General features: G+C 37.5%; 1 protein-coding gene across 1 annotated transcript in view; it reads right to left on the bottom strand.

The window, feature by feature from the left end:
• LOC139151862 (caskin-2-like) overlaps window positions 1–23,308 on the bottom strand; it is a 133,569-nt gene that overhangs the window by 38,457 nt on the left and 71,804 nt on the right. The window contains 5 exon segments of the mRNA XM_070724892.1: window positions 14,698–14,824; window positions 17,189–17,283; window positions 21,072–21,180; window positions 21,480–21,588; window positions 22,491–22,714. Of these exon segments, the coding sequence (XP_070580993.1) occupies window positions 14,698–14,824; window positions 17,189–17,283; window positions 21,072–21,180; window positions 21,480–21,588; window positions 22,491–22,714 (664 nt within the window).

Here is a 23,308-nt window from a genome sequence, read left to right as displayed (position 1 = left end):
TGTTCAAATTTCTGAAGAGAGAGCTCACAAAGCTATTGCAAGTGGCCTATTGAAGCGTGTTGGTACTTATCAATTTATTGCTATGACTTATTTTTCTGCTGATGCTATAGGCCTACTTGCAAAGTTGTGTAAAGCCATGCAGACAGAAACTGCTATATATTCTGATCTCAAGACTCAAGTGGATGGGACAGTACTAGCTTTGCAGACTCTACTCACTGTGAATGGGCCAAACTATGAGGAATTTCTCAAATGTGTGCCAAGTGTACCTTCAAGTGAGGGTAAAAGCTTGTTTAAATCTCAGGAAATCAGAGATACAACTAGCGAAAGGGAGAAGTTTCAGGCAAATAAAAGAAGGTTTACTGAGGAACTTGTACAGCATCTGCAAACATGGTTCCCTGATAGTGGGCTGATGGATTCCTTCTGTGTGTTAGACCCTCAAAAATTACCTGATAGTCCAGATTCACAGTATGGATTGCCACAACTGCAGAGTATTGTAGATCATTTTGGTGTTCAGAAGACAGATAAAGAAGGCAAAATCCATCAGCCCATTATCAATGCCACAGATTGTAAACTGGAATGGGCCATAGTGAAATCAATGATGTTGAAAAACAAAACCATGGATACTCAATCATTCTTCAGAGAAGTCCTCAACAAACAAAGAGAGGTTTTTCCAAATGTGTGTATGTTGTATGCATTGGCACTTACCTGCCCAGTCACATCAGTTAGTTGTGAGAGGGGTTTTTCCCAATATAATTTAATCAAGACAGCTCATAGAAATTTATTAACAGTTACTCATGTTAATGATCTTGCCATGATTTCTGTAGAGGGCCCTCACATGCACAACTTTGACTTTGATGCAGCTTTTGAAGTATGGATCAACATGAAAAATAGGTTAGGTTTTGCCAACATGGTAAAAAAAGTAAGAAACTCTGAGGGTGTGGATGATGATACTTTTGAGAACATCCAGACACAGCTTGATAGGATGTCACAACAAATCTGTGCCCTGGAAAAAGATCAGTTGTAAAACAATAGTCAGTATGTATGGAAATAGATCTTTAAAGTTATGGATGTAACACTGAGACTATTAGTACACTGAATAAACACACACTGTGATGACCAAATATTGTTGTTTTATTAATTTCAGGAGAGATTGGTCTTGAAGTTCATTACCTCTTCATGTCATGTATGTGTCCATAAATCAGAGAAAATGTCAGACTTTCCCCACGCGCCAATGAATACGTTGTGTATCGTGCAGACTTCATTTCATCAAGCATTTCATCGCGGACAATTGTGTGGCTAAGCAAAATCTGTTGTGGCTAATGAAAATTTGTTTCTTTTAGCCACGGTGGCTAATCATTTTGAAAAGCCAGCGCTAACACAGCAAACGTGAATGAAAATTACATGAAATGTTATTAGTTGTAGTTTTCATTGAACACTCAGATGCAGAGTGCTTCTCATACAATATTCCTCCAGCAAACATTTACTACATCCCATCATTAGAATCTAACTTCTTCAGTATTCTAAGCATGACCATGATGATTCTGTCAGAGACGTTTTTCCAGGTTCTTGTGACCGATTTATTTAACTTTGTTAAAGCTGTCCCGGATTATAGGTGTGAATGGTTCAGTCAACGACTAAACAGCACCATTAAGGTTTTACAGTTAGGAAAGGCCGACGACTGATATTTCACCTCATATTCCACCACTGAATCAAGCTAATTTGACAGGTATTTTTTCTCAGACTTAAAGTACACAGCACAAACATAAGTGCTGGGTAGCACTATTATTAGCAGAAGGAGAATTCAGAGTTTGTTCAAGTCAACAGACTGACAAAGGTCAATGCCACCAATTTTTTCAGAAGCGATTCATCAAGGATGGAGGTGAGGTGACACTGTTTTCACGGCTGAATCCCTTTATGAAAGAATTTACACACCTGACCTATTAAGGCAGACTGCACCCAGTGCCCCGGGGATAAAATTTTAGACTCACAAAGAGCTGAAAATTCTTTTCTGGTCTAGAGCTTGTGTGGATTCATTTTTTAAACCCGTGGACACAATTACATTTCCGCAATGTTGGTTAAGTGAAAATTAAATACAACATATTTCCAATGGAGATAACACAATGGCTGTCATTTTGAAATTCAAACGACATTAAATAGAGATAATTGACTTCTCCCACCCATAATAAATTAACACAGCGATCTCCAAATTATAGGTGGTCCTTGGAAAAGGAAAATTTTAAGTTGCTTGAGCAAGAGATGGGCAAAAATTGAACTTTTTCCATTCTGAGCTATGTACAACTTAAAAAAGACTACATTAGTCATGTTCAATGACGATTCAGAGACTGCATTAGAGTACTGAACGCACAAACAGTATCTGGAAGCTTGCTGCGTTCATCTTCTCCACACACAGTCAAGGCAAACTCAAGACTTCTTGACAGATTGCCGCGTTGCACACAACTCTGACTTCAATTATTAATATCCAGCCATAGAAATATGACATCTCACATGCAAATTCAATGAATGATAAAAAATCTCTGGAGACAGCGATAGGTACAGCGTGAACATTCAATTTTTTTTCTTCCTGAATATGGATTATGAGATATTGGCCGCGTACTGTGACAAGAACTTAAAGCCGTAAGCTAATCTGCCGAGAGTAATGCAGGCAGCCATGCCAGAATTCATGGTACAATAACGATTTATCATCATTATTCATATATTAACCCATGTTGGGCATTCAAGTTATTGACTAAACATTCCTCCAGGATGAAAGGAGATTATACTGTGGGTGGTAAAAACCGTTTCTGCTCCAACAGTCGTTTTTGCAGCGCTATTCCAAATTTCTAACTTTACAACACATGTATTCTTATTTGTTCACCTTTTACAATTAGTTACTCAGGCATGGAATAAAATGAAAATTGCATAAACACAACTTTAACATGTTGTGTGTTTGGTTTAGTTAACATACTAATTATTTAACTAGATTTTTCTCGAGGAACTACACAGTCACGTTGCTTAATTTTGACCAAGGTACCTGGACGCCAAGCAGTGCTCATTTCAACTACCACTCTACCTCCGGCAGGGAACATTTCATGCCATGAAATTTTCAACAGCTGTCTTCAAGGGACTTAAGACTCAATGACATACAAAATGTGACCCTGTCAATCTTGTGTCATGATATGATCTAATTTTCCTATCTGTCAAGACAGGAACTACGTACCAGAATTAGTGGAGGAAATATAGGCTTAAATAGATCCCACTATCAAAGTGATCACATATTTATAGCAATGATATGAAGCACAACCTATGAGAAAATTGAACTTTAATCTCATATGCAATTCATATTTTGACTGATAATCTCCATATGACATATTGATACAAAGAGATTTAAAGCACTGATTTATATAGACTATTTACTTTCTATATTCTGCACTGCATTGTACTGGGTGAAAACTAAATTTTGATAAAGTGAATCAGTTTACAATGATGATCGGAAACCCTAGCAGTAGCTGCCTTAAGGTATCTCATTTTGTTCATGTAATACCAGACAAGTCTTTTGGATAGAAGTACAAAAGCTATGTACCAGCATCTAATTAATCATATATAGCCTATTCATAGAACACTATCGCTTTCCAACGTTTCACAACCGTATTGGTAATTCTGCCGTGCAATTTTCAATCTAGTGGTGAAAAAAAATACAGGTGGAGTAGAATAACTCGGATAACAAGACGGAATTGGAATGCACGGAAAAACTCTAATATCCATGCACACTTCACACAAGGATCAATACTGTGCCATGCTATTACTATTTCAACGCTTGCTCAGGTCTTTGTGTGTTACTAACACATAAGAACCTAGGATATAGCACCTTTTAGAGCCTAGTAATTGAACTGCCGCTGGAATCAATAAACTGCAACAGCCTGTGACTCTACCCCTTTTAATGATGTTATCCTACAACAAAGAACGTTCAGCATCCATGGTATAAAGGACTTAATTTACAATTTGGACATTCTTTACTGCTTACCTGACTTTGAAATCACGAAACTGCTGCATCTATGAGACGGGAAATGCGGAAAAATGACAGACTACCCCAGATATTGTACAATTAGGTTTTTTAACCTGTATATTTCAGATTTGACCTAGTTTTATATCAGAACTCAAAAAAATGCTACTTCTAAAAGAAAACGGGTATTATTTTTCACCTTTGAGTGTTCAAGATTATGTAAATTTGTTTCATTTTTCATTTGAAGTTCATGCGTGAGACACTGTAATGTTGAAAAACCCAGTCACTGCACTTCAAAATGAGTCACACACTTGTACCCATTAACAAAACAACAGAGCACAAATAATACAGGGACTGGCTCTAAAATAATCAGAGTCTTCTGTTTGCCAGGAAACATCCAAATTTGCCTCTATACATTCCATTAAATACACCAGCTGTGATCCATAGCCATTCATGCCATTTCTAAAAATTCTACTGCAGAAAATACACCTTCATATAAAGGACTTAATTGAATGCAAGGCGGGCCCCGTTCTGTTGAATCCATTAGAAATTATTGCTATTGACCTTGGTACAATGATGCATTCTGGGAAATGGTGAACACTCGCCATAAAATCTGCCCAGAAGACACCTGAGACTATTGCGAATATTGAGACACCAACTTGGCAAAATTCCAGCCTTTCTCACGTAATTGCTGTAATTTCCACAGCATAAGAGGATTTTCATTACATTTCTTTATGAATTCTCAAATTTCAGTGTTTGTAATTTTCAAAACGATTAAACACACACATTAAAAATATCGTTCACACAATGGGAACATTTTATCACTTGCTAGCACAACAACTAGCGTGACTGCCAGTTCATTGTACAAAAACCGATGTAAATGTATTTAAAGATCATTAAATTTGTCTTTTCCCCATAGGATTACACAGACAATTGCTAGAAAACCATTACATTTATAGAAATTTGTAGCAGCTCACTAAAATGAAATTAAGTGCTATAAGTCTCAAATTTTTTAATTATTTTTACTACACATAATTTTGAGACACATATCAACAACCACTTTCCAAAGACAGAAAAGATATGGTGAGAAAATGCAGACTCAGCCTTCTTACCAGGAAAATTACCTTTTGCATTTCATTTGCCAGAGCATTGACCCCTATATTTCAAGTTTTCCAGAGGGATTAGACTATGAAAGCAATGCTACCTATTACAGCACGGCACGGAAAAATTGACCAGTCTTGTAACTACAAATTTCAGAACAAGCAAAAATTTGGGTTCATTTCATCATGAGAGTTATATTGGTATCTTGCTTTGTTTATTAAAACCACCTCTTTGAAAGTAAAGAATTTTACTTCATAAAAATGTCTATCACACCATGGCATGGATTAATTTTGGATAAGTCCTTTATTTAAGACAAAATCAATTAAAATTGGGACTTGTCATCTCATGTCTAGACAATGACTTTGCACAAATTTACTGAATTGAGTCTGATTGCGCCAAAATTAAAATAAATGCACAGTTAATTTGAATGATATCAAAGTGCTGAGTTTATGTAAAATATCAGATGTTCATTTTTTGAATAAATTTTTCAAAATAGATTTTTAAAAGTGAAATTAACTACTGTGCCTGCAAAGCACGTCAAACTTCAAGCTACTTCCCCTATGATCAGAATGGAATGAACCGTTTTTTGAACACCTGCCCTTCGGCTGGCAGACATCCAGATGAATTTGAAGCCAGTGAGAGGGGTATTATATAACACACTGGAAGAGTCTAGAGGGAGACCAAGAGATGAAATGCATGTCTGAAAATCAGACTGTAAGTGATGACTGGCAATGTCAAGGTCATCCAATGCACTTGATTCAATCAGATGATATGTACATGATGGAAAAGAACACAGCCGTCTGGAAATCATTTGGCATACGTACCATCACAAATACTAAACCTAGGGAGCATTTGTATCCTAACCAAACGCTCACAACAGAGAAACATACCCACTGCTGATCAAAATGCTAAACCAACATCCGATTGCTGTCTGTAGTGAGAGATGTGTTATGACAGCGACTCTGATCGACAACATACCACTTCAATTTGCATTCAATTGACGCTGACCCTTTCAATATTCCTTGTGAAATTGGTTTGGCAAATTTGCATCGTGCCGGGATTACTTCCTCGGGGGTTTTTAATTATGGAAATGAGAAATGCGTCTTTGATTGTACAGCACTGACAAATATCTCATGCAAATATCAGATGTGAGTTAACCCTTCAGACATCAAACTTACAAACTGTCAGACATCTATAACTATCACCTAAATGTCATCTAAAAATAACTTGCTATTAATTAAACACTGCTTAACATATGCAGGCAACAGGGAGGCACAGCACTGACAATATGGAGTATCGAAAATACTGTAAAATTTGATATTGATCAATATTCATTAAAAGATAATACATCAAAATATTTTGGAAAACATAAACATGTATTGTGAAAAGACTAATTTTACTCATTTGAGTCATTACTATCACTTTTTCTAAAAATCATGAGTATGACATAAATGTGAAGCTTACCTGAAATTTAGGCTACTGTGGGTGACAGGTATCAAACTGCCATGATAAACCTATCTAATTGCTATGGCGATTCACAGAAAGCAGTAGATAAGTGAAATCAGTTGATATCGATCACCTGGTCGCGGTGTGTGCTACATCACATGTACTAACCCACCGACTAGCTACACATGCGATGATATCATCGGAAAACAGACCAAACCATTTGCATCAAAGGGACTACAACACGAAACAGGTTGAACTTGAACAAAGAGAGACAGAATGGTGTCATACCAACCAAACTCATCCCAGAAAAATTATTATTCTCTGGAAAAAATTCAAAGTTAGATAAACCTCATGTATTTTTAACATTGTTACCTGGTTGGATGATTCAAGGTCTGTAACCCCCTGCACTTAGAATGGAATGGCCCAACCCAAGTGCATCTATCGATAAAAATCATCAGCATTGGCAATTAGAGTCAATCCCATTCAAATTTAGTTATGCTGGTTTCTATATAAATGATTCACACTCTTGAACGATGGTTTCATGATCTGGGTCAGAAGCTGAGCACACCCTGCAATGCAGCGACGACATCAAAGCCCTGCCGATCCTGATTTTTGATGCTTTATTCACCGTCCACTGTGAGTGATGACAGTGGTTAGGCAAATTCTACAACAGATGGAGAGGTTGGGGAGGTGTTGTTGTTCACTGGGAACCCATCAAATGATTGCAAAACAATGATACTACCTCACGGCAATCAAAAACATGGAGCAAGATACTAAAATTTAAATCCCCTCCAGTTAGATACACCGATCCTGTGCCGTAAATATTTCATTTAACTGTCTCTACATCTCAGGAAATTAAAATTGCCAGACAGTTTAGCTTTCACTCAGGTTTATAAGTGAGTATTCCTGGCTTTCACTTTCACGAAAGGTAAAAGTCAGCATACTACTCAGGGTTTTACATGACGCGCATTTCTGCGTCCTTTACGCATAAAACCGGACGCAGGACCCCTCAAAAACTAAACCACGCGTCCCTTGGGACGCAGCAATATCTGTTGCTGGTGTACACCTTGCGAAGCTGCTGAACACGTAAAACACATCCCAGTAAACCTTACCGACCCCGTACTTTAACCCTTAAAGTGCCGCGTCGGTTTATAAACCGACACGGCATTCTCGCTCTCAGCGCCACGTCGGTATATAAACCGACAGTGATTGCGTTCTATGCTTATGCCTAACTTAGCTATGCATTGCCGAACTCAGCCAGAAGGAGGGTATTCCTGACCCTTTGAACCCAGTTTAGTACCATATAAGGACTAAAATAATGACATCATGCAGCCTAACAATCGAAAATTCCAGTAATTTATGCGAACTTTCTTCAAAAGAGGTCAGCGGTTTTCATGAATATTTAATCAGGTCTGCAGTTTCACCCGTACGCGGATACGGCCACAGTGCATTGAACGAAACACGTACGTACGTTTTGAAAGCTTTACCATGCCGTAGACACGGAAGACAACTATATTATGCCAAGCTACTGCCCTCTGGGTGATAGAAATGATAGATTTTACAGTTTTTTTGAGAATATTTTATGGAAAAATGACGCGATTTGGTGACCAAATCGATCGCGATAGTGAACTTCGAACGTATCGGCGGCCAAGATGGCGGCACTGTGTGATGCCTAACTCTCGACATGGAACCCGAGGTTAAGGTTTTCGAAGTCCAAAACATGCAAGATTGAGAAATTTGTAAGGATTCGGTTAAATTGAAGTGTATTTTGTGAATTTTCAAGCGTTTGACTGCCAAAAAGCCCCTTTAAACTGTTGATATTTGACCTCCGGCCGTCCTGAAGCGAGACGGCCATAACAGTCGACCCGGTTTGTAAATGAAATGTAGTTGTTCTGAACTGTTGACATTGCGAGACATTTCCTACGTGTTACGCATTTTTTTAACTGAAATAAACCGGACATGAAACTTTTTTCTCGATACTTAGTGGTTTCTTTCCATTTTGTGGCGGATTTTGTGGCGTGCTTGTCAAAAAATGTGATCAAACTTGGCGAACGGATTGACTAGTATGTATGGTAGTACGGATCTGCTAGTACGAGTCCGTGACTCGATAAGCCACAGATAGTTACACACGCGTACGTGAATTAAACTAATGTAAGTTGGGTCAAACACCAAAATTAATCGATAAAAAGGTTAGTGAAATGTGTTTTTTGTCTTCAATTCTTCATTATAGTTATACAGGCGGTTCAAACTATACAGAGTCAGTTGAATATGCCCTATAGTTGTGTGCATGTGTTGCACAATAGTTACCCCTCCATGTACAATATGGAACCTTGTTGTCTCTGTGTATGCAAATTAATACTAATTGAACACAGTGAAGACCATGGCATTGATAAACTATAAAACATTTTTGTGAAATAAATTGGGACCCCCATATTTTGATGTAGGACTCCCATTTTCTAACACCAGGAGTCCCAGGGACTCTCAAAAGTTAAAAGTGATGTAAAACCCTGCTACTGTTGTACACAGGAATCACTCCTTGAAGAGTGAGATCACGATAGCATTAACAAATATTCACTTTACAAGTGACACATCCGTCTGTCATTGCTGTGAAATATCATTTCCCAATACTTTTGATGTCTCTGGGCTTAAAACGACACGGAGGTCACTGACCTTTTTCTGTAATTCAGAGCTTTCTCCCAGGCTGTTTGAACTTTGTTACATTGATTGCAGGAAATATGTCACAAACATCAGGCCTTTTTTGAGGGTACATTTTCATGACACTCTGCATGGCCTTGAGAAAAATCCATTATAGGATTTTGACAACAGTATAAGGAAACATGTTTATATTTTCAATGTCAGCATCCCTGTACTGCCATGGCTACAAGCAACTATACTCAACACAACACACGCATCTATTCCAGAGAGGCCTCAGGCATGTTAGAATACCATCGTAAAACAACTACAGCTACTTTAGCTGATGAAATTCTGCTTTAAATGATTTTTGGTAAACGACTAACGACAACACACATGAAAAAACTCTCTTTAATCTTTTACAAAAGTTGACTAAGATCATGGTTTCATTTTAATTTTGTGTCTGTCTGTGATGGAGATAAAATTGATTTCATTCTATCAAAGTAAATTGTGAAAATAAAGTAGGCAATTACATACCCTACAACACTTGCAAAGGTGCTGCTGCACTTTGTTAAAATATTTTGTGTTTTTGTCCATAAAACTTTCCTGTGAGACTATAATTATGCCAATCATATGAGGTTATCCCACGATATCAGCGCTTGGTTGGGACGTATTGCCACGAGTGAGGGTGCGAGCCGCATCACACGAGTCGAAGACGAGTGTGATGCGGCGCGCACCCTCACGAGTGGCAATACGTCCCAACCAAGCGCTGATATCGTGGGATAACCGATTTATCATATGCCCATGACCGTATATTTATGTAAAAGGTAATTAAAAATAAAGAAATTTTATTAGTTTTTGGCAGTCTTTCGAAGGGACTATGTTTTTATATTCTGCCGCTGGTCTGAGCGCATTGATACATAATTGTTTACAACAGCTGATCAAGTCGTCGATCGCATCGTGTCGAGTGTATACAGTCTAAACAGGATTATTTCAGCGCAATTTACCGCAGTTCAGAAAAGGAATGGAGCCAATTTACTTATTTTGGTCACCGTCCCGGTGTTCTGGTGGATAATTATTACACGGACAATATTGTAAGTTTGAATTCACTTTAATAACTCTTGCTGAAACATGGCTGACGTGAACAGGAACGACGAAGTAGCGCGAAATACAACAGATTGTAAACATCAACTTTTAATTTTCTACAACAACCTGTCCTGTAACTCTCTTTAGATCTGAAATAAAGGAACGTTGAATTCATATGTACTAGTAATATGTTTCGTTTTCTATTGGTAAATTTTGATGGAAGTGAAAAGATGGATTTGATCGTTAAATGCAAGATGACATCAAAACGTCAAAATCGGAAATAAACAACAATTGATGACGTGTAACGTGCCGTATCAGACTGATGTTTTACGTTCCACGTCACGACGCGTCAGAGGAGACGCTGATACGGTCATGGGTATATGATAATATTAATTATATATAATTATTCACTGTTGATCAGTGCAATTTATTTTAATTGCATCAACAAAAGCCTTGAACATATATCATCAGAAAGGTGTTGAAAATGTACAAGAAGTAAACAGACTTACAAATGAAATTCAATCTTAGACTTCTGAAATTGCAGAAATGAGATTTACTGTTTTTGGATAGATCATTTCAGTACAGCTTTCTCCTTTCCTAATTTGTATTTTTACACTGACTTTCCATATTATTTTAGTTTGTATGCATAGCATTCGTGAATTATTAATGAAATTTAAACTACCGGCTCTATTACAAGACTTTATTAGGTGATAAGGTGATGATGGTTCATTTGCATATCAATGCAATCTAATTCATACTTTCGGCTATGCTATGTTGTCGTGGTGATATCTATACTATATTGCCTTTCGGGGCTGTCTTCCTTTTTCAAACTGAAAATTTCATCTTGGAAATTTGACAATGATAGAACTCATAAAAGCACACAACAATGACATTACTAAATTAACCTTGAAGAACTTGTTAATCAACCGATGATTTTCCTGCAAAAAATTCCTCCGGCATGATATTGAAACAGAAGCTTTGTTACTATAAATTTCCCATTCTGTGTTCAACCAACTTTGTTTGAAATTACACTCTCTACTGTCATCAAAACAAACAAAACAGACATATAAGTTACAATTATACACTGCGGTCTTAATGATATTGACTCCCAGAATTACAGCTTATTATTTTACTGCTATGTCAACAAATAACCCAGACAGATCGAGTAAAATCAACAATTTGGGAAATGAACATGTTTATTTTTACAAGGTCTTGTCTATTCCCCAACAATAACCCATAAGTGACAATTTTCCTTCCAGCACTTGTCACATGTTTTGACATTTTGCTACACTTGTCACATTTCACTGCACTTTATCTCACCTTTGTTATATGGTACTTGTCACATTTTTGTCCAATGAACAATGAACCAATTTGTACAGTACTTGTCACTGAATTCAGTAGCTAATTGTCATGAAAATGCATCAGACAAGATGCACACCAACAATTTACGTGAAGAACACAATTGTGTTAAGATTCTGTAAACAAAGTGAGACGTGCTCAACTGAAGTCGACATCTGTCTGCAAATAATAGTAGGTTCATTACTCAGATACTTGTCTCAGAGTGGACACCAGACAGTTGACAATGCATGAGCAAATCACAATAGCCTAGCAGACGGTGTCTGTCACTCCGTCTGAACAAAATCAATAACATTCGATCGGTATCACTTTATGAAAAGAGAAATCAAAATGGGATCAATACAATATTCCTACTTTAAAAGCCACTTCAGGCTAATTGGCCGAGTCTCTGGCTTTAATGAGTCAGACTATGATAACACATCTGATGACACAAATTTGAAACTCAATGATTCCTTGAAAGTCATATTTTTCAGCTGCGGAAAATCCTCGAAAATCACTGAACATGTTGAACATTGTAACAGCAACATCATTATATCACAAAAGGATAAAATTTGCCAAAGTCGTCTGACCCACATTTCTCAGCACAGACCTGTATTCATGTGCCCCATATCTCTACTCTGTTCAGCTTGTTTTGATAACATCTTTCATGGGCAAACTTACAGTCTTTACGTATTTTCATAGCCTCAACCAGTCTTCTCCCGATGGAGCAAGAAGCCATGAATCAATCAACCCTGTCTTTGAAGAACGCATCACAGGTTTCTAATTCATCCACAGAAGTTACAGTCGCCTTCCCTCGAGTGTAGTACCCGAGAAAAAGAGACTTTCGAATGAATGAAACCTCTGAGTAAAATTCTCTGCCTGCGCACTTCTCTTGAATGCCAAGTCATCTATCAGCCCTTGGGCTTCACAAATGGTAGAATTCTGAACGCCGTGTGTGTGCTACAAATTAGGTGTCAGCCCTCACAGGCACAAACTGTACCAGCACCCATTCTTAACTCAAATGTTAACATGAAGCCAATTTATGGGACAACAGAAAATGAAATATCCGCGCGTTATCTGTAAAGACTATCTCTATCTTCCTTTGAAACTATCTTTATCTTCCTTCGATAGATCACTCTTATCAATCCAGAGCTGTTCCTTTATACAGTGATCCTGGTATTACTATGCATGAATTATTATACATAGTGAAGTGAATTTTTCCCATGGAAAGCCCTGAAGGAAAACGGGGACAGGCCTGTACGTGACTGACCCACATAGGGAAGAATTTCTTCTCAAGATGAGAGGAATGCATCATTGCACCTTTGCACAATACAGTGGGTAAGCAAATCTACCTGCTGCACTGTTGACATCAGACAACTCCAAACACAGATCAAGACAATTTGTTGCGGCAATTAGAATTTGCCTTGGATTGCTGGTCCTTCAAACAGAATATCACAGATTTCCTACATTAATACACACAGCACCTTGTACAGAAAAGATGAAGATACTGAGATAAAACAAAAGATGTTACCATCGCTCACTTTCTCACGTTCTGAATTCCCTAATGACCCCATTTGTCAACTTGACACCTCTGTGAAACTGGAACCAGCTTGCTTAACATGTCTAGCACGCACTTATTTCATAAATCATTAATGAAAGAAAATGGAATAACAGTGATTGATACATAACACTTGGCATTTTTTCATACGACTAATCATTCAGTTAAATTTTACAACTTTCATCCTTTTGATTCTGAACTTGAGTGTTTGAATTTTTTATCTATTACATAGCACCTTTTATAATAAAAAATTTTACTCCACAATTTGACTCTACAAAGTACGGGTACAATTACATGCACCTGGTCATCTGAGAACAGAAAAATTGACAAGAAATCTGATATATGTTTTCCCTCTGATTAGATGATCTATGGTTATGACAGAAATGTGAAAATATCCATGATCAGTTTCCTGGCTTGAAGATTGCTTCACGATTTCCATGGATATTTTGTGCTTTCACCCTGTCAGCAGGAGTTTGCTATGACTCTGCTGCATCAATGCTAAGACTGGATCCTTTCATGGAGAAGTGAGATGGGAAGGGTTACAAATGATGAGAGATATGTAAAGTCATATACTGCCAAACTCTCTCGCACATGTCCGATAAGTGAAGTTTGTATCATGTCAAAGACATCCTGAGTGCAATGATGTCGAGCTGGATGAAGTGAAAAAAAGTGGATGTGATCACTGCTTGCAACCCAGCAGGAAATGAAATTGTAAAATACCACAAAGATGACAGGATGCTGGATTGAAGTGAAAGTCGATTTCCGGACTCTGTCAAATCAGACAAAGATGTGACACAAGTCATCTGGCAAGGGGATTGAATCAGTAATGCACATTTGTGACAGCTAATGGGGTAAATTAGTGTAAACACAACAGCTGGAAGTGTCCTACTTTGAAGACACTGTGTGTACACATCAGAGGCGTACATGCACACAGACTCCAGTGATGCTGAGACAGACGTCGCTCTCTTTGTGAAGCCATGGATGGTAATAACAACATAAAAAGCAGCACTCATTTCAACAAAGACAACACACTGGGAGGAAAAAGCCTGATAGTACTGTGGTGACGCGCCATATAATGGTGATGGCACAATTACATTCTCCTTTAGCGGCAGCTTGTTAAGGCCACACCTGTGTTGACTTCAGCGCATCAATGCACATCTGAAATGGCGGGAACTGCTGTCTGGCACAGCGAGAATGACTGTTTTACAATTCTGACATGACTGAAATTACCGACTTTACTGATTTCACTTTCTGATCTCACATCACTCATTCAGCTGGAACTCACACACAGACTGAGCATTCACAAAGTCTCACGTGTAGAAAACCTAGAATCTGCTTCAGAAATCTACGCCTAACTCTGAAGCAGCATCACTCTTGAGAGTGAAATAAATACTCCGGATTTCAATTTTATCTCTTGATAAAACTGAGCATTTCCACAGTAGTCACCATGGTAACAGTTTCCATGGAAACATCTCATCCAATCTCCGCTACCCCTGGACACTGCATGACTCACCCACTCAGATAGCAAAGGATGATTTACCTTCGTTGTAGTTTTCTTCAGGAAGATCTAACAACTCAACACTGTTTGCACCGAAGTAACCAGTCTTCTCCGTCTCCCCATCATTGACAGTTCCCCTCCACCTTCCGTCTGGATTCCTTTCAAGTACCTGCAGTAAAAAAACATAAGATAGTGAATAAATTTGCACCTTATTAAGTCGATTTAATGATGATTTAAGTTTAAATTTTCGAAAAAAAATTGGTCATTTGCGCTATTATCTAAAACTCATGCTTCTGTGACTATACAGTGCTTTCTTCCAGACAAATTTAAGTTACATGTACATCTGGTAACATAACAAGATGTTGCATATTTCTACTTTGAAAACATGTTGAAAATCATATGGCATTAAATAAGAATCATCAAAAGTTGGTACTGTGCCATCAATAATAGGCCAAACAGCATTTTGGAAGAAAGAAGTGAGATTATCCCTGAAGTTTAGTTTTATTATATTGTTTAATACATAGACAGAAGCTAACAATAACAAATGAAGCCAGCCAAAAGCAAAAAAAGACATCCCTTACAAAGGAAATGCATACATACGGTAGATAGTATTGGCATTTTAAACTATTTCCACAACAGGGGCTCTTAATTCAAATCATGATTCTTCCCTGGTTCAAGGCTTTCATAATGAAATTGTCCTGGCAGTTCCATTTTATGATCAACAGCGTGTGTGTATGTGTGGGTGTGTGTGTGCAGCTGTTCTGCTTTGACTGAGTCATTAGCATCCACATGGGAGTACGTCAGAACACAAAGTGATGCCACTGTGACACCAACTGGGCAGCCTCCTCTCTTTCTCTCTCTCTCGCTCTCTGCTCAGATCGCTAACATCTGGAGTTGGAATGGCTGAGCAAAACACCCGTGTCAACTGTTGTCAGTTGATTTCTAATCTGAGTCACTCAGCATGGATCTGAGCCAACAGGTTTCGGAGAATTTTGTCCTCAGTCCGCAAAAAATTTTGTTGAGTTCTCTTCTTTGGGAGCTGCTGACACTCATTGTACATTTGTGAGGAAAGTAACTAGGGTATATACAATTCAGTTCTGTACTTTGAAATACTTTTTGTGTGATGTTCGACACGCAGTTGTAAATCAATAGCAAATGGAATGAAACTGCCCAGTCTCAGCTGTGAAATTCTAAGCTCCTACGTCTCATGTCCTCAAAAAACCTTTGCTTCAGACAGTAACCAATGCCAGTAAAAGTCAAATTTGACATCAAAAGGCTCCAAAGATATGCCAAAGGTATCAATTTTACTTCCAAATTACCAGAACTTGTTTAACACATTTAGTTTCAAGAAGGATTTTCTTACAACATGAGAAACGGGTCAGCGGTAAAGATATGAAGTTTATGTGGCTCTACTGAACTCAGAAACAAATAGTCGTAAAACTTCCCTTTCAAGGATTGGCGTCATCAGAATTTTACTCTGACATTATTGTGAAAAAGTGACTATTACAAAAGTTGTAATACACAAAGTTTACAACAATATGTACTGTATGCTCTTTACACGTATTTAAGGGTGGTTTTTATTCTGTTGAACTACCATATGTAACTTTTCCTTTGAACTGCCCAAACAGAACAGCCCAAGGGCACAATGTTAAGGAATGACCCTGACAACTTGGTTCATTTTAAAACCTATTTACAGGAATGTTTTCAGACCAGTAACCACACAGAGACAGAACAGGTTAACTTCTAAAAGCTAAATCTCGGTGGACCACCCCATCAATTAAATCCCAGCTAATGGTGTCAATGTCATCCAATGATAATGGCCCCTTTTCAATGGTGAAAACATTAGTGGGCGCACGCAGAGAATACTGTGGTTTCCTTTTGTGGGCTTTTAAATATAACTGTGTCCTTGACAATGGGGGACATTGTACTGGAGCTTTCATCGAAGTTCGAGTGACCAACCAACATGAAGTGCCTGGATATTTTACCAAACTTGCATATCAAACCAAATACACCTATCCAAGGTGGATAAAATTGGGAATTGATTTCACTGGCATGGTAGCAGCACTGGGGTATACTCAACGAATCCAGTGGCAAAAACAGCTGGTTGGTGTGTTCTGAAAAACAGGACAATACCCTGGTTGTGTTGAGACTAGTCACTGCCATGTACACAACACTGCCCTGTGGGCTTGACCTCATAACCTATCTAAACATCCACTGTGTTCTCATTGCAGGTAATATTGACATGTAAATGAAGACAGCCTAAAAACTGCACCGAGAATGACGCATTCAATGCAGGACATCTTTATCAAAATTAAAAGGACGATACTTTATTTTTTCAAAGACATGAACTGTTTCTGAGAAAAACAAAAGTTCAAGGAATAATTTCTGGTTGAGTTGAATCAGACCTACACCATTGCATTTGTTTGTTTTTTTGAGGGTTACCTCTACAAACTGCGACTTTTTTCATTCCGATACAAAACCAAACTTGTGACAGAAATAGCACTGAACTCTGGCATGGAAAGTTTCAACTCACCGTTATGATGTCACCGGCTTTGAAAGCCAAGCTGTTCTGATCGTACATGTTGTAATAGTCCTTCAGCGCCCTAGCTTGGAGAGCTCCACTAGCATCTGCAGAGACAACAAACAGTTCACAGTTGACTTGCCTAGTATACATTCAAAATCCCACAATGCAGTGCAATTTACTTTTACAAAAGTAGGTTGGATGTCTGCCATCCATCATTACATCACCAGGGATTTCAGGGAAACAAGTTTGAAAAGAAAAAGGTGAATCAGATAGTTGTTGCCAAAACACTAGATTTTGTGTCAAGGGATTTCTTGTTTGCTGACACAGAGAAGTAATGAAGAAAACAGATTAGCTCTTTAATTTAACAGTGAAAAGCTATCACACCTGAATACCTGTATACTGCTCTGTTGACTAAACAGTCGGTGTCAAAGTGACTCAACATCAAACATTTCATCATTCACGGTGACAAGATGGAGACACACAGATTTCACACGACACAGTTTTTATCGGCATCCAGTGATGAACATTTTTGTCATTATCTTTGATGAATACTTCTTTAACTCAACACGGCCTTTGTCTGCATTAATTAGCTGGTGGCATAATTAGACCAATTATCCATCCCCTTTCACTGATAATCACACCTTGTATCACGACAAGACAGGACATTACAAATGACACTGCCTAATGTGAAGTACTATTAGCCGCTGTTCACGTGCGTTGCTGCATCTGAAACAAGTAAGGGCCATCACATGTTGGTGATGCATGTCTAACCCTAGCAATTCACTCCACAGACCCTTTCTGTCATTGCTTTGCAATAAACTAATGTCCAAAACACATTTGAGAATGAATCAACATATCATTCAAGTTTGCATATGTGACCTTACCACCTGATGGTTATTTAGCAAAAATGGCCAATTTCAAGAAAGACAACCGTCACTTGGATCTTCAGATTTTTTGACTTTGGTAAACTTTATGTATAATGAGTTGTAGAAAGGTATGCATTTCCCGAGTACAAAGACACTCCATTCAGTGTCTCACTTTCATATTTGCATACAGTATGAAAACAGTGTCATTGCATAATCAGCACAGATAACACAGCTTTGTTTACAATATTTTTGATGAACTCATATCACTACTGCTAATTAATTCCTCAACGTTTTAAATAAACGGAGTAAAAATATTGGTGCATTTTTGCACTTAATAAAAGCAACCTTTTTTGATGGGTGCCTTATAAAACTCCATATTCATTCACATTCTCCGAATAAAACACTCGGACAGCAACTCTATTCACATTACAAAATTGTCTGGGAAGTGTGCAATCCTTGGAACCTCTATACACTGAAATGCCTGTGGCTTATCGAGTAAATGAAGCAATCAAGGATCATTTCTTCCGGAAGCTACCCGGTGTCATTCTAGGCAAGCTTCAATGGAAATTCCTGTCTGCTGAAACAACTTGGGAATTTTTACACAAAAGTGGATTGAATGCATGAATGAATGGATGAATGAATGTATGAGTGAATGAAGGGGTCTTCAAATGGTTGAATAGCGGGTGGGGGTTGCCTCTTAGCAATCTCTTTTTTCATCATGTTCTCTGTGGAAATATTTGCTTATATAGCCATTCACCTAACAGGGTAAAAAGGAACCTTTCAGAAACCAGGGTTTCTATTTTTTGCCCACGCATGGTGAAAAACAAGAGCATGTGTCTTCTCACTCGTTCCCAATAAACATTTCATTCTAATTGCAATTTTGATATTTTTGCTATTAAATGAATATTCAATGAGTCAATCGTTGCAAGTTGTTTGTTATGTATACAGCATAAGAAAGAATGAAACACTTGGTAATGTGACGATGAAGAAAGCTTCGGAGCATTACTTGCTCTGAATGTTCTACCTGACAGACTCAACCCATTGATATGAAATCCATCAACAAAGATGAATCTACGGTGAATTTGAATTCATGAAAGAATCTGCATCTATTGGCGAATTTGAATCCATCACTGAATTCGAATCCATCGATAGATCTGAACTGGTTGCGCATAACGGAGTTAAATGTCATGTGAAACACCTGTCAATTAGTTCAATAATTTGAAAACACCTCAGCCCTCAAGGACAATCATTCTGCAACAGCTTAAATATATAACTTAAAAGTATTAAGAGCCCACAGACAGTGACAGTTTGAGGTTAACCTAGAGGGCCAGGTCAACTGTATTCTGAGAATTCACTCACACTTAAGTAACACTGACAAGGGACATATGGCGGTGTAAATCTCTGATTTCTGGTGTGATTTTTAACAGTATCCAACAAATACGCCTGGATGGGTGTTCACATTGCTTTCTGCATCACTAGCTAAGCACACAGATTACGTGACATCAGCAAGTCAATCTGGAAGTCTTCCCTGAGTTTCCTCTTCCTGACTTGGGTTTATTGATAAATACTGTCCTTCAATTAAAATTTAGAGTCTTAACTTTACATTCTGATAATATTTTCATGATAGTGTTCTGTGAAAGAAATCAATTTACCTATTCTTCTCCCTAAAGTCTGTTTGAATACAAAATATTCGCCTTATAAAAACAATGTATTGTTTACAATATGCAATGTTATTGTTGTTGAGAACTGACTTTTAGTCCGCACCAGAATTCACTTATCATCAATAACATTGGAACATTATGCATGTACGAACTGTATTGACGTTTAAACACTAGCCTTATCAATCTGGTTTTGGGAGATGAAAAAACAAAGTGTATTTTACAGAAAGAACATAACACCAAGAAAATACATCAAAAGCTAAACCTAATTTGGAACTATATCTATGCCCTTTCCTTCTACGTATATATTGTCTCCTTGGTTATATTATATCACAATTGGGTTTATAGAAGCACTTGATTTGCACTCCTAGTTATACCCTCTTTGTAATAGAGGTGCAGTGATCTATTTGAAACACATGCTGTACAAATATAATCACTACAAGAGTGGTTACTAATGTCACAAGATTTATATTATACAATTCTAAATATTTCTGCCTAGAACAGCGAGTTCATCCTGTTTATATTAGATGAATGAAAAAGTTTCAGGTATTTGTATGTCGGTTCAAATTTTGAATAACTTCTTTAATATATAAATCAGTTTTTGAGCAAAATTTGTAGTTTCACTTCAGATGTTTTAATTACAGAATTTACAAGATTAAATTCAACAATTTAGTATTTCTTGTGATAATTTTATTGAGGATTTCCTGATAGCTTGTAAAATATTGATGAACATTGTTCTTACAGACTGTGTCGGTTTTCTGCATTTCTTTCTCATTAGTGACCAAGGTCATGAAATTTCTAATCAAATACTTGCTTGATAATAGTGGCAAACAAAGCATACAGGGTTCAAAGTGGTTATTTAAGTGTCAGTAGCTGTAACTTTTAATAACTTTTTCACTATTTTTGTTTTTTAATGCCAACCACAGTTGCTTGTTCTACTCCTCAAAGCATGTTGAGATGAGCAATATTCAGCGAGTCACCTCAGCTTGCATATGTGTAGACAGCATTGTTTTTGTTGAAAAGTGGAATTGTGGACTAAAATTCAAATGTTAACAATAATAGTGCCTTTTACATGCATAGATGCTATATTGAAAAGCTAAATAGTAGGTGTTTTAATGTGTTTCCGGCAGTGGAACAAGAACCCGCAGTAAACATTCAAAACAAAAATAGTGAAAAAAATAATCAAAAGTTACAGCTTCTCCTATGATAATGAAAATTTGAGAGCGCTGACAAACTTGAAGACAGTGCGGAGGACATTCTGGGTAAATCTGTTTACATTTTGCTTAAAAAAGGGAAATAAAAGTAGGCCGATAAGTGAACAACTTCTGTTCAGGAAGTGAATGAAATCAATAAATATATTATAATCACCTTTCAACATTTGCTTGATTTCCTGAGCAGCCCTAGATGAAGTGAATTTATTTACAATATCTAATGCCGTCTGCCCATAATCATTTGTTATGGTTGCGTCAACGCCATGCTGGAAGAGAATAAAATGTAATTAATAAACATTACGTATCACAAGAAATATTCTCAACTTGCATGCATCAGTTCAACAAAATGTATATAAAAGCAATCAGGTGGAAAAGAGAAAAACGTTGCATTATCTGCATCTGTTGTTATGGTAACAATCAAAGAAACCGACATAAAGCAGATTGTTTTCATCAATCATGGATTAAAAGCTTGTCACGTTCATTTCACTGGATGACAATGATTGAATACTGATTCTTTACTTTTTCACATATTGTTGGAGACAGAAAATCATTCATGGATACTTACAGATAAAAGCAACCGGACTACTTCAGTCTTGCCATAGAGGGCAGCCTCATGTAAACCTGTACCACTCAGGGTCTCCCTATTAACATCTATGCCAGCAAGCAGTAGCGTTCTAGCAAGAATGTAAAAGGCAACCTGTCAGTTATGGTGTCATTACATTATTGATGATTTTGCGTAGGTAACTGCTGAAATAATATTAAAGTGTAGATTTCATGTCATTGGTGCAATAACCTTGATGAGATCAATGTCTGCAGCTGCTGTTCATCTATAGCCAGCTGTTTGGATAAAAATTTGTATGATGAATGAACTTTTCATCAGTGTATGATTAGATTCTTATTTCATGCACCATAGAATCGTAAAAGAAATAACGGAGCTAAAAATACATCATGTGGATCCTGGCTATGGAGTGAGTGGACTTGTAACAAAATCTTGAAATGTTTGAAAACAATGCTTTTCAAAAATGAATCATCAGTTTTTTTGGAAACAAATGATATTGCTCGCCAAGGATGACGTCACTAGTTGACATTTCGCCTATCATCATATAGCTTCTGATTGGAATCAAACTGGTTTCAAAAATAAGGAACAAAGTGGAAGAAGCTATCGAGACAAATCTTTAAAAACACATGATAGAGTCATTTGTGATACCCCATGGGACACTGGCTGTTTAAGACCTTGATTGGTAGAATGGACGGAAAGAGCTGTTGAGACCGAGTAGAGGTGGGTGGATTGAATAACAGTGTTTGGTCATTTATAGGCGTCATGTGCAGTAACCACTTCAGGGATGTACATTGTCTGGATATCTTTCTTCAATTTCAACCATCTAGTCTCTAACAATACTTAGTATTTATCCTGCAGTTTGAATTCCCCTTTTGTGACTTCATCCACTTCTTGTGATATTGGTTAGGACACACTACTACAGTATAAAAATATGTCGTGAGATAAGTGAAAATACACTCTCCTTCAGTGAAGGATGGAAATTATTCAAGATCACTCATAACCATAGCAACAGCTTACTTAATTATGTCTAGGTGTCCGTTCTTGGCAGCAAGGTGAAGAGGCGTGTGTTGTGGTTTCTGAGTTACGTTTGGTGGCGCATCTAGCAAAGCTGAGCACTGGTTGCTGTTGAGTAGCAACTCCGCCACTCTCTTCCGTCCAAACTCACATGCTAGATCTAACGGTGTCTTTCCTTGCTTGTTTTTGGTGGTTGGTTTGGACTGATGTTGTAGAAGAGTTTCAGCCTGTTGAAGAAGAAAAAGGACAAATTATAACAATATTTACAGTGTCTAAAAACATTCAATTATAAAGTAGGTAAAACTTGTCAGGAATGAAAACAGAATATACAGATACTCTGGTTAGAATCTTCATTTTGAATTCTGATAGAAGACTTGTGACATGCCACATGATGATCAGTACACAATTTTAAATTTTCATGTAAGAAAAGACCATCTTGAGTTTATTTAGATGCATGCATAATTAATTTTGTTTTGTTTTGTTTTCCTGGCACAGATGCACGTATACGTTCATTTAATTCTCCTCTCTAAAGTGTAGAATTTCCTTTCTGATTTTCAGATTTTCACAGACATTTTGGTCTTGACTTGAACAGTTCATCTCTGAAACATCATCTGCTTTCATAATTGGTACTTGAAAGGTTCTCATTTAACTTGTTTTGAAGTGATAAGGCTGAGATAACATGATACCAACACTGTCACGATGCACTGAAGCTATCATCAGGTAATATTACGGTCACAGCTGACAAATTCTATTCTACAATTTCCATATGAGACAGACGATGCACAAACAAGGTCACTCCCAACAGCTTCTGTGTTTAATTG

The sequence above is a fragment of the Ptychodera flava genome, chromosome 15 (genome assembly GCF_041260155.1).
Source record: "Ptychodera flava strain L36383 chromosome 15, AS_Pfla_20210202, whole genome shotgun sequence".
Lineage (NCBI taxonomy): Eukaryota > Metazoa > Hemichordata > Enteropneusta > Ptychoderidae > Ptychodera > Ptychodera flava.
Note: the sequence above shows the minus strand (reverse complement) of the source record. Positions and strands in the feature narration are given on the sequence as shown.